Consider the following 18917-nt stretch of genomic DNA (forward strand, 5'->3'; position numbering starts at 1 on the left):
ACCCAGTGGTGCATGTTTATGACTGAGCCCACACAAGTGAACCTCTGAGCTCAGGATCCTATTTAAAGGGATGGGGCCCCCACTGTGGGGCCCCATCCATCCACAGCTGTAACAGGAGCTGCACATTTCTTAGAGAAGTTTCAGGAACAAGATAAACTAGCACTGACGCATGCATTTTATTTTTTTTATGTGGCACATATAGTTTACATTATCAGGGTTACACAAGGTGGTGTTTTGTCCCGGATCGGTTTATTTAGAGTGGCTCATCTGCTGCTGAGTCAAGTCAGACCTTGCAGCTCCCTTTGCCCCTAATTTTAGTACAGGAACAGGTTAAACCAGTTTGGAAAACCAAGCGCACAAAATGTGCTAGAAAAGGAGGCATGCCACAGTGTCTTGTTTCGTTTTGTTTACATTCATGAATTGGAAAATGTCTCATGTGTTGCACTTTGATATCAGTCTGCTCTTATCGCCACTATTGCCATGTAATTCACAGGATGTTTCCATCTCCCAAGATTGTAATCTGAAAGCCTTGTATTTATTTTTCAAGTAGCCGGAGAGGTCTTGCCCTCCATTGGGCAGCTGGAACATACCCCCTCCTCTGATTGGTTAAGGAGTTGATTCAGCTGGAGGGGTGGGCTTTCTGAGACTGCCTCACAGACACACGCACAAGGAAGTGTTGCGAAACGTCCTCTGGTTGAAATAAGTTCATTCGTGCAAACTGCATGCATGCTCGTGTGGAACAAATAAAGCATGCTCTGATCCTTTTTTTTTTTCTTTTCCTCCCATTCCGTTTATCAGTGCTCCATTTGAATCCATATCCAGAACAGGTTGTTTGCGTTCCTGAGATGACGGCACGAGGACTAGAGCGTTCCTGTTTGCTCGAGGCGTCTCTTGTGTTGCAACATGAGCCGAACCGAACGTTTGTGTCCCCAAGATGCAACCTTAGCTCTTACCGCTGTCACAGTTTTGTTTTGCTGTACAGGAAAATAAACAAAACAAAAACTAATGGTACAGGAAGCAACAAAAGTGTCACGAGGTGTTTCGAAAGGCAAAAGGTTATTTGTTTATTTTTCCACTTTGGTTCTAATGTCAGGCTCGTCTTCTTCTTTTTCTTTTTGTTTTTCAGTTCCTGTGTTTCTGAAGCAGAAAAAGAAAGTCCAGGTATGTGTGTCACTCCAAATCAGTCCTGGTTTGTAGTTGATTTACTGCCCTGCAACTGATCAGCCGGCATGCTTATTTGCGTAAAGAGCAGCTGGTTTACTTTGGATGCGTTGAATGAAATCCAAGTCTGCCCTGTGCTGTCCTGACACCGGTCTGCTGGGACCTCTCCTGTCCGTGCCTCCTTGGCTGGACTGCGCTGGTTTTAGCTGGATCTAGCGGGTATGAAATGTGCAAGTCATCTGTTACGATGGGACGAAGCTTGGCACGTATGAAGGGGTGGATGTTTAGGACATGCTTACAAGTTTCCCTGAATTAAAGCTATTTTTAAATGCATTTTCTTGGTATCCCTCGTCTTCCTAAGATACTGTATCTGGTTCATAAATCACACTTTTGAATAACTTTCAAGCTAAACAGATGGATGAGTATAAATCTAGCAAAAATAGGCCTGTTTAAGAATAAAGAAAGCCCACTTTTACAGTTAAAAATATCTTATTATATAGTTTTTCAGTTTTTCTATCTCTATAAAACAGTTAATTAGAGACTTGAGTTGATCGGTATTCAACGTACAAAAATGAAGTTCTCCTTTTCATGCCACAACAAGCCGCTTCTGTTTAATTTTTCTCTTCAGGCGCTGATCACCGCGAGAAGAAATACAAGGCTCATCGTCAGTTTGGAGACAGGCGTGGGGGCGTCATCAGTGCTCGCACCTACTTCTATGCCGATGAGGCGAAATGTGACAACCAAATGGAGACGTTCATAAACTGCATTAAAGCCTCAGGTAAACAGCTCATCTATGAAGCATTTAAGTTAGTGTGATTGGTATCATCTTTGCATTAAACTGTAAATAAAACAGTGATGAAGTTCATGTTCGAATCGGCAGTATCTTACCTGCATTTTACAGAGGAGGGTCACTCATCCTTCCTGATCCCTTAAGTACCACAAATAAAATAGCTGTTTATATTTACCATTACTCCACACGAACCTGCCTAAAACCACGTTTAGATCTGGTTGCATCAAATCCAAAAGTTTATTTTTTTATTACAGGTGGAGCTTCCACTGATGGGTTCTCTGCCATAAAAATGACCGCACTTGGACGCCCACAGTTTCTTGTAAGAATGACCTCACAATAATTTGATTTCTATTCTCCGTTGATCCAGATAAAGTTTCCTTTAAAGCCTATTAAACAAAACATTTACTCTACATAAAATTACCTGCGTTGTCCACATTCATTCATGGGTGCACACCTCGGTGTGAAAGTTGTGAAACATTCCAATATGAAGATTATTTGCAAGTCAATGCAGTTTGATTAAATGTTGATTAATGTGATGTTCTGTGTTTGCGCAGCTCCAGTTTTCTGAGGTCATGGTTAAGTGGAGACAGTTCTTTCACTTCCTCGCTGCACAGCAGGGGAAGTCTGACATGACGGCTTTGGAAAAGAAGCTGGAACTGGAGCAGCTTAAGGTGTGTCAGGCATCATTCATGCCCATTAAACTGATGTCTTCAAACCCTGTTCAGCTGATTTGAATTTGAATTTGTTAAATTTGTCCCTGCAGGAAAACTTGGCTCAGATGGGAATTGGAGCCAAAGATGACATTGAGAACTGGTTTACTGGCGAGAAGCTGGGTCTATCTGGGTAAGTTTGTCGTTTATTTTAACGCAACAATATTGAAAGGAATGCTGCCGTTTTCGCTTGTACCCTTTAGTTCCAGTTTGCACGTTCAAAAGGAAAATTTCAGCTGTTGCAACAAGCCCAATCTGCTCTCATTTCAATTTGAATCATTTCCAGAACGATCGATCTGCTGGACTGGAACAGCTTGATAAATGACACAACAAAAATTTCCAATCTGCTCATGGTGCCAAATCTCGAGGTGAGTCATTGTTGTATTTCTCTTCAGTGATGTCCCTTCACTTTGAGAGGGGAAAGTGTGGAAAAATGGGCTGTTTGTAGTTTATCACGGTGTTTACTGTGTAAGCATACAAAATAGGCATTTTTTTCACTTAAGATATAGCATGTAAGTGTTTTTGTAGAGCTGATTTACAGCCCTACGCTCCAAAGATATCTGTAAGTGTATCATAAATGGTGTAATAAATAGATTGTAGTATCAGCAATAAAACACTAAAAGCAAATGTATTTCCACTCACCGTTAGACTTCCTCGTCTCTTTGTGGGAAACAGTTTTGAACTGAACTGATGCGAGAATTATGTCTTGTTCCCTCAAGATCTTTTATGAGCGTCGTCTCGTGTCCTGCACATATTTTGTTTGCTCCAGTGAATTCAGAACATTACATTTTTTGAGATCAAGTGTGCTCTGGGTTGGCTTTCAGTCGCTCTAATTCATGGCAGCTTGCAGAGACTTGAGACTCGTTTTGAAAAGGACAGCATCAGAGCAAAAAGAGCTCGGCTTTCTCCCTCTGCCTGCCATGTGCAGCTCTGTGGGTTTAATTTTTTTTTTTTGTGTGTGTGTCACTGTGTAGACGGGTCAGCTGGAACCTTTGCTGAACAAATTTACAGCTGAGGAGGAGAGCCAGATGAAGAGAATGCTGCAGAGAGTGGACATTCTGGCAAAGGTGAGGGCACAGACGCAGTTTCGTGTGCAGTCATGAAATGTTTTTGTTTTTTTTTAGCATCTGTAAGCCCCTGGTGAAGAAAAAGTGAAAACCTGCTTGTGTCGTGCTCATGTGCTCCGATTTTGTTAGCTTTAAGTCAGCCGTTGAGATAAGAAATCCTGCTTTTTGTAGTATTAATACTACAAGGATAAAATGTTTTAATGTATGAAGAAGTGCGAGTACTGTACGATTTCTCTTATTTTGATTTTGTTTAAAGCAGTGTTATAAAAAGTAAATTTGATAGATTTGGTAAAACGATTACTGAAATTTTTTTTGTGTGTGTGTGTGTGCCTCAGCATGCTTTGGAGAATGGCGTAAGGCTAATGGTAGACGCCGAGCAGACGTATTTCCAGCCAGCTATCAGTCGACTGACGCTGGAGATGCAGAGGAAGTTCAACAGAGAGAAGCCGGTGATTTTCAACACCTACCAGTGTTATCTGAAGGTGAGACGTCAGATTCCCTTTTTACCTGACGTAGCAGGTCGAGATTCTGATGGCTGATAACATCCCTGATGCGTCATGTTTGTCTCTGGACGTAAAATATTCTCATTTGGAATCAGCATTTGGTTCTTTTGTAACCAGTTCACATTTTAAAATATATATTAAAGGTAGTTATAAAGAGGTTTTAGGAAGCTACTTATCACATTTTGTTTTCATCCACTTTTTGATACTGGAGCCTGAATCTTATTTTGTGTTTATGTTGAGGTATAGTACTAAAACAATTAAAGCTTTTTACATGTACTAAAGTATCCAAATGAGGCAATTATGCTGCCAATTCTCATTACATAGGATACATTTTTTAAAATATTATGTTGTAATATAAGCACTTGGTATGTTTTAGGTTTACTGGCTAATTATCTGTCTTAATATATTTTTTACCGCTGCTGATTTTAGGAAGCCTACGATAACGTCACTCTGGATGTCGAGCTGTCTCGGCGGGAAGGCTGGTACTTCGGGGCCAAACTCGTCCGAGGGGCTTACATGTACCAGGAGAGAGCCAGGGCAGAGGAGATTGGCTACGAAGATCCAATAAACCCCGACTATGAAGCCACTAACAGGATGTATCACAAGTAAGCCTCAAGTTTTTTTTTTTGCCCAGAGCCTTTTGTGCTTCGACTGGGGAAAAAACAAAACAAAACAATTTAATCTCAATCATGTGCCTTTGGTCGTTTGTTCAGATGTTTGGAGTATGTGCTGGAAGAGATCGAACACAGCAGGACGGCTAATGTCATGGTTGCAACTCACAACGAGGACACGGTGAAGTTCACCCTTGAAAAGTATGATTTTTTTTTTTCCTGAAAATAAATTTCAGACTCTGTTAAATGTTTGGTGTGTAATCGATTACAGATTTAGTTTGAACATACACAAAAGTGTCAGAGTTCTCCTTCATACAGAGTTAATCCCTGTGGTTAAAAGTAACAGGTGTGACACAGAGCAAGGTTTGAAAATGAATACTTTTTACTTACAGTTACTGATCCAGATTGTGCCGTCAGCGGTTAAATACTACACTCATCACTGGGTTATGCAACAGCTTTTTAACACATGTTTTCAATTTCTTTTCAGGATGAATGAAATGGACCTTTCTCCCACCGAGAATAAAGTTTACTTTGGACAGCTGCTCGGCATGTGCGACCAAATCAGCTTCCCGCTGGGTACGTTGCGCTAAAAGCAAACAGCGCGTTATGAAACGGCCCGTTTTTTTTTTTTTTTTTACGTCACAAACTCAGGTGATCGCAGCAGCTCGGCTCAAACACAGACCCTGCTGATATCAGTTTTTTCCACACTCAGGGAGTCACTGACCTGAGAATTACTCTGTTCAAACTGTGGGCGCGTTGAGAGCAAACAGGTTCTCGGTGTCCTTAACAGAACTTGTTAAAAACACTACGTCAGGTTAGTTTAGCTCGGCACAGGAACTACAAAGTCAGTCTGAACAAATCTGCTCTTCACTCGTGATAGCTGCCAGTGCCCTTGGTGTACGGGAAAAACAACAACGACTGTATTAGGAAAAAATCCGTTCCATGAGTGTTGTTAAGATGAGACGCAGAAGATGAGGCATTATTGAGATAATATATTAGCCGAAGAGCTGTGACTGTTCAGATTAAATCAAAGAATCCTAAACCCAAAGGATGAATAAGTTGTGATGACACATAACAAACAACTTAACAAAGAACCACGTTTAAATTGGATCTTTAGGCACTTTAATACAAGCAGCTTAACAAAAAGAAACAATTTGTTCCCGTTTTTTTAGCTGAATTTATTAACGCTAGAACCGCTGAAATTGCAATACCTCCTAAATCCACCAGAGGGAGCCATTTGACTCCCAGCTTATTCAGCCTCAACCATGATAAAAATAACAAACATTTTAAGTGGTGGTATTTGTTTTAGTTTCCACAATTCCTATTAATTTTAGGTTTATTAATATTTTATTTAACTATTTATTAATTTGAATTATCCTCCACTTGTAAACTGGTCCTTTTTTTCTCAAGAACACCTTCCATATTACACAAATTATACATGAACTTACTGTATATATATTTTCTTTTTTCCCTTTTTTATAGTTTGAAATAAACTGATCAAACTACAGCCGTGGTCAGAAACAAGAACTGGGCAGAAAATGAGTGAAAAAGCAAAGTCCAAAGAAAATCTGCTGACTGAGACTTTTTGGAAGCAAAAATATACATAAATTAATAATAGTTTAAAACTAAAATCTACTGACTGAGACCACTTTAAAAAAAACTGCTGTATCTTTTATAAACTGTCGTTTTTCTTGAGTTGAGAACATTAATGCTGTTAGTTAGAGGTCAATCAGCCTCTAATACAGTCATTGTTTAGTAAACTATTGCCCGGGTTAATTACTTATTAATGAATTGTTTCAGTGTATACCAGTATTATTTTAAGTTATGGTAACATTATGTTTCCTGTCACACACTCCGCCGTGATAAAATCTCAATGGTGACAACAGGGAACAGTGATAATAAAGTGATTTAAAACGTCCGCCCTTTTCTTTTCTGCGTGTAAAACAGGTCAGGCGGGTTTTCCGGTGTACAAGTACGTTCCCTACGGTCCCGTCAACGAAGTGATCCCCTATCTGTCTCGGCGCGCTCTGGAGAACCGCGGCTTCATGAAGGGGTCGCAGAGAGAGCGCAGCCTGCTGTGGAAGGAGCTGAGGCGCAGGTTCCTGGGCGGTCAGGTCTTCTACAAACCGGTCTACTGAGCTGCCAAATCAAAACATCCTCACTGAAGTTTGTCATCATTCCACTGGGTTCTGTGTTCCGCTACCTGCTAGTTCCTTATTGTTGTGAAAGGTTGTGGGAGGATAAAGCCTTTCTTTAGAGCTGCTAAAAGTGAAATACATGACAGAAACTGAAACATATTTAACTTTGAAGTATTTCAGGCGTGACATGCCTGTTAAAAGATTTGTTTTGCTTTTAGAAATTGATGGGTGAAAGAGATGCTTGAAGCACTGTTATGATGATGCATAGAAGAATTATTTAAGCTGCTCCAACTACAAACAATCATTTTTACTTCTGTACAAAACAATGTTAAAAAAACAAAACGGCTTAAGGCTCAACTCTACCAATCCCCAATCAATTCTGCAAAATGCACAAAGAACTGTTCTCTTCCTTTTGAGGAACTCAATGGGTTGTTTACGTTTCTGAATGCTGATATTTTCTGTTGATGGAAAAGGTGTGAATTTAAAGTATATTGTGTATGTTTGAATGATAAAATGCTCTTACTTGTACATAAAAAAAAACTTTAATGTGCTTTTAAAAAGAATCTTTTTATGTGGACTGTTTAATCTGTGTCATGTAGCTGTCATTTAAAAGTGCCATATATATATATATATATATATATATATATATATATATATATATATATATNTTTTTTTTTTTTTAAGCAAGAGTATCGGGAAGCAATCAAACTTTTAAAAATCTGATTGTTTTTACTACCGTAGACCACTCCGAGGGGCTTTTAATCTGTTGAATCTGTGTCTGTTGATGATATTATGTTTCACTGTAAGAGCAAATTATTTGGTAGGTATTTTTGTTGTATAAAAGCTTTAATAAAATGAAAATTCCTGAGATTTTTAAACAAGTACATTTGCTTGTTGAGTTTTAGTTTGTGATGGAAATATATTATTATGTGTATTTTCTGATTTGGCAACAAAGTGTTTAAAAGAGTGACTCAGTGTGATCCTTTCAGGAAACATTCACACGCTTATTAGTTGACATTTTCCAGACGGTCCAACCTTGACTTTTCTGTGAAGTGTTCAACCGTTTTCTGCAGCGCTTCAGAGAAATCAGACAGGAATTATAACACAGTCGCACTCCCCGTCGCTCTGAAAGTGTTGCTCAACTGCAGCAGCTTTCTTGGAAAAAAGGAGTGTTGACTTTAATGAGCCTTTGCTTTTGGACTTTTCTTTTAATGTTGTTGTTTTCCACAGAGAATAGTGTCAGATTGTTTTAAATGCTACCTGACATTCAGCTTTCATGTCCTCTGGTTGTGACAGGTTGGCTGAAAGCAAGTAGTGCCGACATTATTACATGTTGAGGTTGCAGCATTAAAAATCACACATTTAATTTGGTTCCAGTTGTAATGTTATAACTGTAAAACAAAAATTATTTATTTTTTTACTGGACCATAAAAGTATACCTTTATTGAAGTGTTAAGGAAATTTTTTTTCTTCTTTGCAACCTAAAAATTTCAAGTTTTGATGAATTATATGTACTTTGTTCTTTGTTTTGCACATGTATAAAAGTAAACAATAAAATAAAGTAATAATAAAATACCTAAATTGTTCTTGTGTTCATTATGTTTTGTGTCATATTTCAGCCTTGAAGTCCTGCCTCCTGTTGGGGCTTTTGATGCACGTAATCTTGTTCTGATCTGGCAGAGAAATGGATCTTTTGATTGTTCTTGATGAGTTCCCGTCACGGTGACAGAAAGCTATGTTGTCACACAGGGCCTGACTCACTGTCAGGTGACTGAAAGATGCTGAACAAATGTTACAGATCTGCAGTTTACAGCTGGGGGGCCGAGGCAGCACCTGCGTTCGGCTGCCTGTGGTGCCGGAAACACAACAGGGTGAACCGTGCATGCACTGTTGGTTGTAACAGGAGTATGCCTTTTAGAGTCCAAGAACAAAGCAGTTGTTACAAGACGAGAGTTTTGAATTGAGGTAGGACACAAGCACCCACTGATTATTCTTTTAAACACTAATGTCCTGTTGGAATAAATAAATAACATCTGATACTTGTAAATTATTTGATAAGCTGACATGCATTATTATAAACATATATAAAGAGTACAATGAGCTGCATTACACCTTCATTGATTTTTATTGTGTTTATAAATTATTATAACGTGAGCTTTATAGAGACTGTTACCAAAAACAGAATATCCTGACCTGTATAAACAAAAAAAGTACAATTTATCTTTAAAGTTTGAGATAAAGCATTAGTCTCCTAATGTGTATTTTTGATTGAAGTGAGTTTAATTAACCCACCCTAAATGCCAAATAATAATGGTAATAAAGTTCATAAAGTACAGTTACTTTTCAATCTAGTTTTATCATTTTGTTCTATCACTACAAACATGCATAAGTGTGTTCGTCACCTACAGCTTCAAAATCCAAATCAGCCCCTGTGGGAGGAGAAAGACGCTTTCAAAACGCTGCAGCCAATAAGATGCCACCTCACCAAAGGTGTGCTGCCTACTGAACGAGCTTTAACTTGAAACGAGTGCAGTAATCAGACTGACACCACTAATGCTACAATCTCCTGGTAAGTTTTAAGCTCTCTCTCTCTCTCTGCTTCTTTTTTATTATTGTTTGTTTTTCTTTTCCACAAACCCTGAAGGCTTCATTTGCTCTGTAGCATCATTTATCCTCTGACTCACCGAGCGCGGATCTTCAGACTTCTTCGGTCCGTGCAGGCCTTCACTAAATAGAATGGTTTTACTGAGCTTGCGTTACTCACTGAGACTTATAGTTTACATGGTGGTCATTTTTCAAGGAATGTAACAGCATGAACGTGGCAAAGATGAGTTGGAGCTGAAACACCTTCTCACATGACATCCACCTGCTTGACATCTCTGTTTTATCAAGGGCGAGCATCAGTTTAATGGCAGCAGAAGACACCCAGTTATGGTAGATATTTATCAATTTACATTCCAAATGTCTTCTTGATTGATGGGCTTCAGAGGGGAGGACTAGTTTTCTGTGTGTGTTTGTTGAAATGGAAATTTGAGCACAGTACACATGTTTCGAGTGTCAACATGGGGGAACATGGGGGCTGTTTGTTGGACTTTTCCTCCTTATCTTTTGCCTCCCAGCCTTTGTTGGAGACATTTTTGTCACAGACTTCACCTTCTTGTTGCGAATGCTATAAAACTGAAGAATATAGAACTACCAAATGCAGACTGTGTGCCATCATTTATGATCCTTATTGCTTTCTTCCCTCTGTAGGTGTTATCTCTGTTTTCATTCTCAGACTCCTGTTTGGCTTTGAATAATGTCTTGGATCAAAGGATTTAAATGCACAACTATGATTCGAGGGTTGATACCCTGGATTTTAATGACCAACGTCATGCTGGTCCTGTACAGCTTGTCAAGCCCGAACCAATTGACTGTCAGGTAAATAAAAAGAAAAGAAAAACAATATATATTTTTTAAAAAATCAGTATATTTTACAGTATATTTTGCTCACAGGGTCCCCCAGGAAGAAACATGTCCTCTCAGCGCCACAAAATCGCCACAGAAAAGCAAAGCGCTGGTCCCTCAAAGCTCTAAGTCTGAAGAGTGCTCCCCCAAGGTGAACGTCATGTTCATGAAGACCCATAAGACCGCGAGCAGCACCATCCTCAACATCCTCTTCAGGTTCGGGGAGAAGCACAAGCTCAGGTTCGCCTTCCCTGACGGGCGCAATGACTTCTTCTACCCATCGCCGTTCCTGTGCTCCCAGGTGAAGGGCTACAGGCCGGGGGAGTGTTTCAACATCGTGTGCAACCACATGCGCTTCAACCAGGCAGAGGTGGCCAAACTCCTGCCTCCAGACGCTGTGTACATCACCATCCTACGTGACCCGGTGGACCTCTTTGAGTCGGCCTTCCATTACTACCACAGGGTGGTTCCACTTACGTGGGGCATCGGTGGGGAGAACAAGCTGGCAGAGTTTCTGAACAGTCCTCAGTCCTTCTACAATCCGAAGGCTTTTAACTCGTTCTACCTAAAAAATCTGCTGTTTTTCGACTTTGGTTTTGATAACAACCTGGAAGCCAATGATTCTCAGATCGAGAAAGGCATTCAGCACTTAGCCGGTCACTTTCATCTGGTCCTCATCGCAGAATACTTTGAGGAATCTTTGATTCTTTTGAAAGATTTACTTTGCTGGAGCATGGAGGACATCCTGTATTTCAAGCTTAATGTTCGCAAGAGCTCATTTGTGTCCCGGCTGGACCCCGAGATGAGGGCCAAAGCTTTACAGTGGAACTGGGCCGACTGGAAACTCTACCAGCACTTTAATGCAACCTTCTGGGCCAGAGTGGAGGTCTACGGCAGAGAAAGGATGCAACGGGACGTAAGAGAACTGAGGAGAAGAAATGCCGAGATGAAGGCCATCTGTATCGAGGGTAAGGATGCAGTCGAGGCCCAAAAGATTCAGAACTCACGTTTCCTGCCTTGGCAGCCGGTTGGAGAGAAATCCATCCTGGGGTACAACATGAGACAAGATATTGATCCCAAATTCAGGACGATTTGTGAAAAAATGCTCACACCTGAAATACAATACTTATCGGACTTGGGAGTAAGCCTTTGGATTACCAGACTATGGGGTTGGCTGACGAATAAAATTTACTGACTGTTTAGTTATTTTGATTGTTTAATTTGAGTTTGCAGTACAGTTTGCTGTTTATGTAATGTGCTTTAGAAAAAAAAACCACGTTATTTCTTTATCAAAACAAAAACTGAACAGAAGGTGCTTTCGCAGTGGTCTCATACTGTAAAGATTGTGAAAAATGTCTCTGAGTTTCATTAAGAAAGTGGAAGTGAAACAGAAGGCTTCATCATACAGTATCTGAGTGCTGAAGAATGTAGAGCATCACGTCTGAAAACTATGACTCAGTCATTTATAAGCAGATGGTGTAGTTATATGTAGTTCATGTAGTTATAAATTGTGCTTTCTGACATGTTTGACACTGTTTACACTATTTTAAAATGTTTTTATTTATTAATTTTTTTGAGTGAACAGCAAACAGCCTCTCTGGCCCAAGTTTGCTTATACGTTTCAGTGCATACGCTTTTAAGAAATCCTTAATGTATTGAGAATTTAAGATTTTACATTTCCTCCAGGATGACCAACCAGTGATGATTTGATTTGGTAACAGAATGGTCAAGTTAATTTACCCCTCTGACCTTTCTCCAAAAATATGGTTAGTTATTTAAAGTTATAATGGTACTAATCTGTTTTCCCTGATAAGATGGTCATCTCTTCATCCTTCCAGACAAATTCACTGGTTTATATTTACGAAACTCTCATTGGGAAAACCCCGCTGATCCAGTCACTTCTGCTCACGATACAAATCGCAGTTTGTGTTCTAACAGCCTCATCGATTTCCTCATACCCGAAGCACGTGCAACCTTTGGTTGCTCCTCGTTTCAGATGACTGGAAGAATCTGCAGCAGACCTTAAAGGTTGGCTTATTCATTTCACTTTCCTCTTAAAAAAAAATAAAAAATCAATACAATCACCAGTACAAGATCACTGCAATTGCCTTTAGCCACCTGTTTTACAATGCTTGTCACAGCTTCTATTGTTTCCATGGCTCTGTTGGATTTGGTGTAATATGTTGTAAAAACATGAAATTGTGTAGTTTTAATGCTTTTTTCCCAAATTGCTGTTATATCTACATGTAACGCTGCCTTTTGGCCAGGTTGTCATTGTAAATGTCTTTTATTTATTTGTCTTTGACTTCCTCGATCAAAAAACTAGACCGTGCCAGAAAAATTGTTGTCAGGCTGGTAAGTTTTTTGAAGTTTAAAACGCAAACAATTGTTGACATTTGCATTCTTGTTCAGCTTTTTCCACAACCTAAATAAATAAGTTTGGCAAGTGGCCTTGAGGACAATCTTGTGACTTCAGCAGCTGATCCAAACCATTGAAGTTCTCAAACACTGACATTGATTCTTCCTAATAAACCCTCTGTTGTTTAATCAGAATCTCTTAATTTATATTTGACAGAAATATATCACTGCATTAAATAAATAAGATACATCCGAAGTTGCTGTACTGATGTGTAAGATCTATATAACAGGAATATATTTATATAAAAAAATATTATATAAAGCAAGATTCGTACGACATAGAGGCATGTTTAATATAACAATTGACAATCTGAGAGGGCATTACAAATATCAACAAAGAAGAAGGACAGACAGGAAGCGTTGCTCCATCTACATCGTGGGTCTGGTGACATCTTCCACTGGTCCTCTGAAAGCCGCTTCCAGCCTGGGTATGACTCGGTGCACAGTGTGCATGTTGTTAGCTGCTTGATAAACCAGGAGACGAATCCAGGAAGAAGACGGATCCATGTCAAGATTAGCACTGCAGCCTTGCATAACCCAGGGTCCTACTCCTCAGTTTTCTCACTGTAGTTGTGCTTGATGTGTTTCCATAGCTTCTGTAATAGGTCGAAAATAAAGTCATGTTAGGCAAGTCATTTAAAGAAACCAGCAGTTCGTTCGGGACACTTTGCGGGCAAGCGAGCTAGCAAAGCTAAGCTAACATTAGCGCCGATTGATTCGTCCTCTGCTTACAAGGTCAGCTCAATAAAACGTGTCGAGAAAACGCTTACCCCGCGATTTAAATGCTCAAAAAGCGCGTCGCCGCCCTGGTCGAACGCCCGCTCAAAAACCAAAGTTGAAACCACGATGGTTACAGTAAAAACGGACGACCTCCTGAAGAAAACATTGTAGATGGTCTTCGACAGCGCCATGTCGTCGGTGCAACGTTCACTGCGCATGAGCGGAAGTTGACAGCCCTAACATCCGCTGTGGAATTCTAGAATCGGAGGTTCGCCGACTGAAAACAATTAGTGAGTTTGTTTTGTGTTGTTGTGAACGAATTTAAAAGGAGATATCAGAAAAGAGGACTGCAGTTTTGTATGCGTTTAATTTAGTACACACAAGGACTATCATTAAATGTTTGCTGGCATTAGTGTAAGCGTGTTTTCTACCTCAACTCTGTTTAAATTCAGGTTTGCGTATGTAGTTCATGAGCTTCTTCCGTTTTTCTAATCCCTTTTAAATATTTCTGTAGCCTTTTCCTGAGATGTATGAGTACAACAGGAAGTCAGCACCTAATAGGGACAATAAAACGTTACATATCAAAAGTATCGTATAGACTTTTAGTGTCCCTGGTGAAGCTAAACTTCTACTTGCTAATGCAAAAAAGCTAAATTTCTAATTGCATGTTCCTTTAGTCCTTTTGAGGAGACATGAGGAGAGATGAGTTCAGACAACAGACATTTAACATTTTCATATCCTCTTTTCAAGCAAGCGTTTTTTAAATTTAACATGTACACAATTTGACTATAGTTTTGTTAAAATCTAGCACTCTATCACATAATCTCCCATTATAAGAATTAAACTGTTAATGACAGATAACAAATGTTCCTCACAGGAGCATAAAAGGCTTTTGCAAAGATTATAAACACCTCCTGCAAAGCCTCTTTTCCTCTCCAGATGGATGTTAGGAATTGAGACATCTTTTAAAGCAGAGAATTGACTTTGTTTTAAGAATAACAAACAGGAGGATGGAAGAGAGAGAAGCTATAGTTTGTGCTTTGTGCTTTCAAATGTTTCTTTTTCTCCCTGTTGTGAAAGGGGGGTTTGTTTTGTTTGCAAATGTGTGTAGCAACGCTCATCCGGCATTGTATTTTACAAACGCTGTTTATTTAGCTCTCAGAACAGTTTTACAATCAAGATTATTTTTCCTTTCTTTCAGCTGTTTTAAAGGGGGACGCCTCAGTTGTGTGAATCAGCACCATGGGGAAGAGGTATTACTGTGACTACTGTGATCGATCCTTTCAGGACAACATGCATAACAGGAAGAAACATCTGAATGGTGTTCAGCATCACAGAGCGAAAAAGGCCTGGTTTGACCAATTTAGAGGTGAGACTCGCTCGTTAGAGTCAATGAAATGAAACCACCTGGTGCACTGCTTGTAATGATGAAATGTTTCTTTGTAAAAATAGCAAATCGAATCAGCTTTAACAACCAAGACTGACCACAGTGTTGTACAATAAAATCATAAAAAAATTTAAACAAAAACACGAATAGTCAAAAACGTAAATTTGCCAAAAACAGAAAAAGGGATGAGTGTAAAAGCAAGTAAAAAGGCAAAATTACTTAAAAGCCAATGCCATTAATTCCAGTTTAAAGCCGAAGAAAAGTAATGAGTCTTAAGCTGTGTTTTAAAAGCTTCAACAAAAATCTCCCTTACTGACCAATCCAAAACATGGAAGAGTTCTTCAGAAGATCTAAAACATCTAGAATTTGGTTAAGGGCAGATAGGTTCAGATAAATATTCAGCTACCAAAGGATTTTTAAAATCTGTTCTGTATTTAACAAGAAGCCAGTGGAGAGATGCTAATACAGGAGTGATACCAGCTCTTTTCCTGGTACCAGTCAGTCATCTGGCAGCAGAACTCTGAACCAGCTGCGGATAGGAAATCAATGACTGACTGATGCTAAAGAAAAAAGTTACAGTAATTTAACCTTGAAGTGATAAACGCTGAAATAACTGTATTCATGTTGTCATTAGAGAGAATGGATCTGAGCTTGGAGACGTTTCTGAGTTGCAGAAAAGAGTTTTTTTTTTTAACCACAGAGTTAATCTGTGACACCAAGAATTCTGACATGGGCCTGAAGAGGAAATGATAACAGCTTTAAGTGGGGAGCTAGGTCTGCAGGAATGTTTGGAGGGCAAAAAAATAACCCGTCTTCAACTGAAGACAGCATTTTACCTCTTTAATAGATTTCAGAGCCGATGTAGCAGATGTGGACTCTTTTTGATTCATCTGTGTGTATTTATACTTTTTATTGACCCTGTAGATTTTAAGCAAATTTTAAGCACTTTTACAAACTTGCGATTGGCTTCCCTAATGTTTCTACTTACAGTGGAAGTAATGAACCATCATGCCCCCCCTTTTTCTTTTCACAGATTCTGAAGCTATTCTCTTGGACGAGCAAATAAAGAGACCCTGCAGGTTCCTCCAGAAAGGTAGGAAAACTGTTGTACAAAATCAATTTTAATTTTTATAATCCAAGATGTTACATTTCTAACTTTTCTTTTTGATTTTATCTTTTTTGTCCTCTAGGAATTTGTGGCTTTGGTTCAAACTGCAAGTTTTCTCACATGTCTGAAGAGGAGCAATATGAGTTAAAGAGACAGCTGGAAGGTACGCTGTAACCAGAAGATGGCGCTATTTACCACGTCAAACATGTTTCTAGTTGAGACATAGAGTAATCAGAGGTGTTTTACAAACATGTAGGTCTTGTAAAAACTGTCAACGTCGAAGTCACAAGTTCTCCCAAGACTGGAGGTGTCTCACACTGCTCTGCGTTGAGAAAACGTAATATTGTTCTGTTTTTCCTTAGAGGAAAGATGGCATAGAGAGGACTCCGAGGACAGAGTGGTGTTTGGGCGAAGTGTAGAGGAATGGCTCTCGAAAAGGGAGAAGAAGCGAGCTGCCCTCAGTAGCAAAGGGTACGCACGTTCATTTTTGTTTTAACGCCCGTGCCAACACGGTCAGCATGCCTAATTATCGTTCCTGCTCATTTAGAATTCAGCTGTTCTTTTATTCAACTCCGCAGAGATCTCACCGCTAAGGAAGACACGGAGGAGGCTGAGGCGGAACCTGAGATACCTCAACAGCTCCTCGCCATCCCTGACCTCCCGCCCTCGCTTTTACCTCCTCCTCCTGGTGGATGGAGGGTCAGAGTGAGCGGCGAATGGGGTTGAGGGACGTTTATTCTCATGTTCAGAACGCTGATAAGAGGATCATTTGTTTGGCTTTAAAAGAGGGAGGAACAGTTGTTATTAACAGATGGACCCACATTTATATTTGAAGGTTTGTCTGTTTATCAGCTGCTGTAAAAAAAAGATGTTTCAGTTAGCATCCTCATTAAACAGTTTTGTTTAATGAACGTTTTGATAAAAGCTTCAAAGAAGAATCAGGAGTCAGGAGTGACCGTGCAGGCGCTACACGCTGCCTCTCGTCAGGGTGACAACGGTGAATTCAATCAGCCACAGTGTGTCCTTGAAGTGAGACTCCTCTTAGGACTTTTTAAAGGTTAAGTGTCACATTGTCCCTGAAGGAATGGGTTATGGCTGCGCAGATGGAAAGAAATCTTCCTTTCATTTTGTTCCTGTGGCACCTCACAGAGGGTTTCCCTGACCTCGTGATCTCATATTCCGACCACTGGAAAATACATTTTTCTCTTTCAGAATGGTAAAGACGGTCATCTCATTGCTCAGGATTTATTCCCGTTTCAATTTGTAATAAAATTATGCTTATTCATGCATATTTTCAGTATCATCATTTTTTTATATACTATTAATCTCAGCTGAGGATATTCTGGAATCTGTGTTAAACAAAAGTTTGAGCTCTTTTATGAGATTTATTAAATCCCTGCGTGCATTTGAATAGATATAAAACATCCACACAAACCCCGGAAGGAGATTGGAGATTTAAATGAGTTGAAAACTTTTTTCTTAATGGATTTTTCTTTTGAAGAAATTAGTTCAACATGTCATACCTGCTCACTTATCTCTTGTAAGCTCATCCTAAACTAAGAGAAGCCAAAACTTTTCTAATTGTTGCTCGGTTCTATGAATCAGACTTGGGTAATTTTAAACTAAATGCGATAAAGGTCCTGTCCAGATAAGCAGCAGCTCTTTGCGACCCTGGACGGGAAAAATGGGTAAATAAAATGAATAAATGGAGGTTTTAAAGTGATATTTTGGTCATTTTAAAGCAGTGTCCTATGGAAAAAGTGTGAACAATACCTTGCTTTAAAAAAGCTGCTTGAACGTCCTCTGGAGAAATATGAAGTTCATCTAACAGGACTGATGAGCTAACAACTAAATCTGCCTCAGATCAGCTCCAATCTCCAAAACAAGTGAAATCTGTTGTGGAAGCGGCTCTGCTTGGACTGTATTAACGAGCTAATAATGGCTTCTCCGAGCAGACACGCTGCCAAATCAAATTTTGTCTCTTAAAACGTCTTTGGTTATCAAAATTTCATAACGGTTCATGCAAACAAAATGTTTCCAGTCTTCATCTTGCTGCCAGTTTTGCATTGCATGAATATTTCAGCAGAAACATTGTGACCCTGCCAGAAATGTCCCAGGCTGCATGAAAAGTGCAACAGCTTGCTTCTGTTTCAGTCACTGTGTAATGCAAAATGACTGAAAAAGGAAAAAAAAAATCTTGAGTCCAGGCATTTTCTCTTTGGTCATATCATTCCATCAGCTTCACAGGATATGTCCTCATATTCAATGTAACGTGGGAAGAATCTCCTTTTGTGCCGAGTCCATCCCTGCTTGTACCTGATTCATAGTTGTGGTCATCTGAAAAGTATATACGTTTCAGTCTAAAGTAGGTGTGTGATCGGAGTCTGCAGAAAGTGTGAGGCTGCCATCGTGCTTATAGCTGGGTTGCTGTTTAGCTGCTGGGGTGGCACGCTTCAAATTTACAAGAGCGTGTTTTGCATTTAGTTCAAGTCTGACGCGAAGCAGCAAATCATCTGTCGAGGTCCACAGAAATCTTCTTTGTTCATGCCACAGCATTCCTACAACAACTTGTGTTTGACACATCTCTGTTCTTTAAATAAAACCGAGCGCCCACTCACCCCCGACTGTGATGACACTGACTGAACCCACCTGATTCCACTCTAAAACTGCCACTAATCCTTCAGCTTTAACACACGATAGCTGCTCAGAGATACGTTGAAGTGTTTGTTTTCAACAAATATTAAAAGAAATGGAGTGTTTTAAAAAAAAAGAGCAATCTTCTTAGAACTACAGAGAAAATCTTATGTTTTTGCTTATTTCCATACCAAAAGATGAACCATTTAACTGTTATTTCACT

The 18917-nt window shown here is 39.5% G+C and overlaps 4 protein-coding genes across 6 annotated transcripts in view; 3 read left to right on the plus strand and 1 right to left on the minus strand.

Annotated features, from left to right (window-relative positions):
• Positions 1-7595, plus strand: part of prodha (proline dehydrogenase (oxidase) 1a) — an 8644-nt gene extending 1049 nt beyond the window's left edge. The window contains exons 3-14 of the mRNA XM_017410714.3: positions 1127-1161; positions 1790-1939; positions 2206-2270; positions 2506-2622; positions 2715-2794; positions 2948-3029; positions 3636-3728; positions 4064-4210; positions 4661-4836; positions 4945-5043; positions 5330-5418; positions 6790-7595. Of these exons, the coding sequence (XP_017266203.1) occupies positions 1127-1161; positions 1790-1939; positions 2206-2270; positions 2506-2622; positions 2715-2794; positions 2948-3029; positions 3636-3728; positions 4064-4210; positions 4661-4836; positions 4945-5043; positions 5330-5418; positions 6790-6980 (1324 nt within the window). The 3' untranslated portion in view covers positions 6981-7595. The remainder of the gene's footprint in view (positions 1-1126; positions 1162-1789; positions 1940-2205; positions 2271-2505; positions 2623-2714; positions 2795-2947; positions 3030-3635; positions 3729-4063; positions 4211-4660; positions 4837-4944; positions 5044-5329; positions 5419-6789) is intronic.
• A 1853-nt stretch (positions 7596-9448) lies between these two features.
• Positions 9449-12974, plus strand: gal3st1b (galactose-3-O-sulfotransferase 1b). Of its 2 annotated transcripts, XM_037979502.1 has the most exons (4): positions 9533-9549; positions 9873-9914; positions 10233-10400; positions 10476-12974. In XM_037979502.1, exons 3-4 carry the CDS (start codon positions 10279-10281, stop codon positions 11620-11622), a joined length of 1269 nt encoding a protein of 422 aa, XP_037835430.1. In that variant the 5' UTR covers positions 9533-9549; positions 9873-9914; positions 10233-10278; the 3' UTR covers positions 11623-12974. The 2 variants fall into 2 exon arrangements, with proteins under 2 accessions (XP_017266058.1, XP_037835430.1); XM_017410569.3 differs by lacking the exon at positions 9873-9914 and having other exon boundaries at positions 9449-9549.
• Positions 12975-13113: 139 nt separating this feature from the next.
• LOC108232587 (cytochrome b-c1 complex subunit 9) lies at positions 13114-13796 on the minus strand. The gene is made up of 2 exons (XM_017410491.3): positions 13616-13796; positions 13114-13441 (listed from the first exon to the last, which is right to left on the minus strand). The coding sequence occupies exons 1-2, from the start codon at positions 13781-13783 to the stop codon at positions 13391-13393; spliced, it is 219 nt and encodes a 72-aa protein (XP_017265980.1). The 5' UTR covers positions 13784-13796; the 3' UTR covers positions 13114-13390.
• On the plus strand, positions 13741-17349 carry zmat5 (zinc finger, matrin-type 5). Of its 2 annotated transcripts, none has more exons than XM_017410489.3 (6): positions 13741-13855; positions 14767-14934; positions 15986-16045; positions 16143-16223; positions 16423-16531; positions 16639-17349. In XM_017410489.3, exons 2-6 carry the CDS (start codon positions 14808-14810, stop codon positions 16784-16786), a joined length of 525 nt encoding a protein of 174 aa, XP_017265978.1. In that variant the 5' UTR covers positions 13741-13855; positions 14767-14807; the 3' UTR covers positions 16787-17349. The 2 variants fall into 2 exon arrangements, with proteins under 2 accessions (XP_017265978.1, XP_017265979.1); XM_017410490.3 differs by having other exon boundaries at positions 13843-13979.
• The last annotated feature ends 1568 nt before the right edge of the window (positions 17350-18917 follow it).

This window comes from Kryptolebias marmoratus, linkage group LG14, assembly GCF_001649575.2.
Source record: "Kryptolebias marmoratus isolate JLee-2015 linkage group LG14, ASM164957v2, whole genome shotgun sequence".
Taxonomy (NCBI): Eukaryota; Metazoa; Chordata; class Actinopteri; order Cyprinodontiformes; family Rivulidae; genus Kryptolebias; species Kryptolebias marmoratus.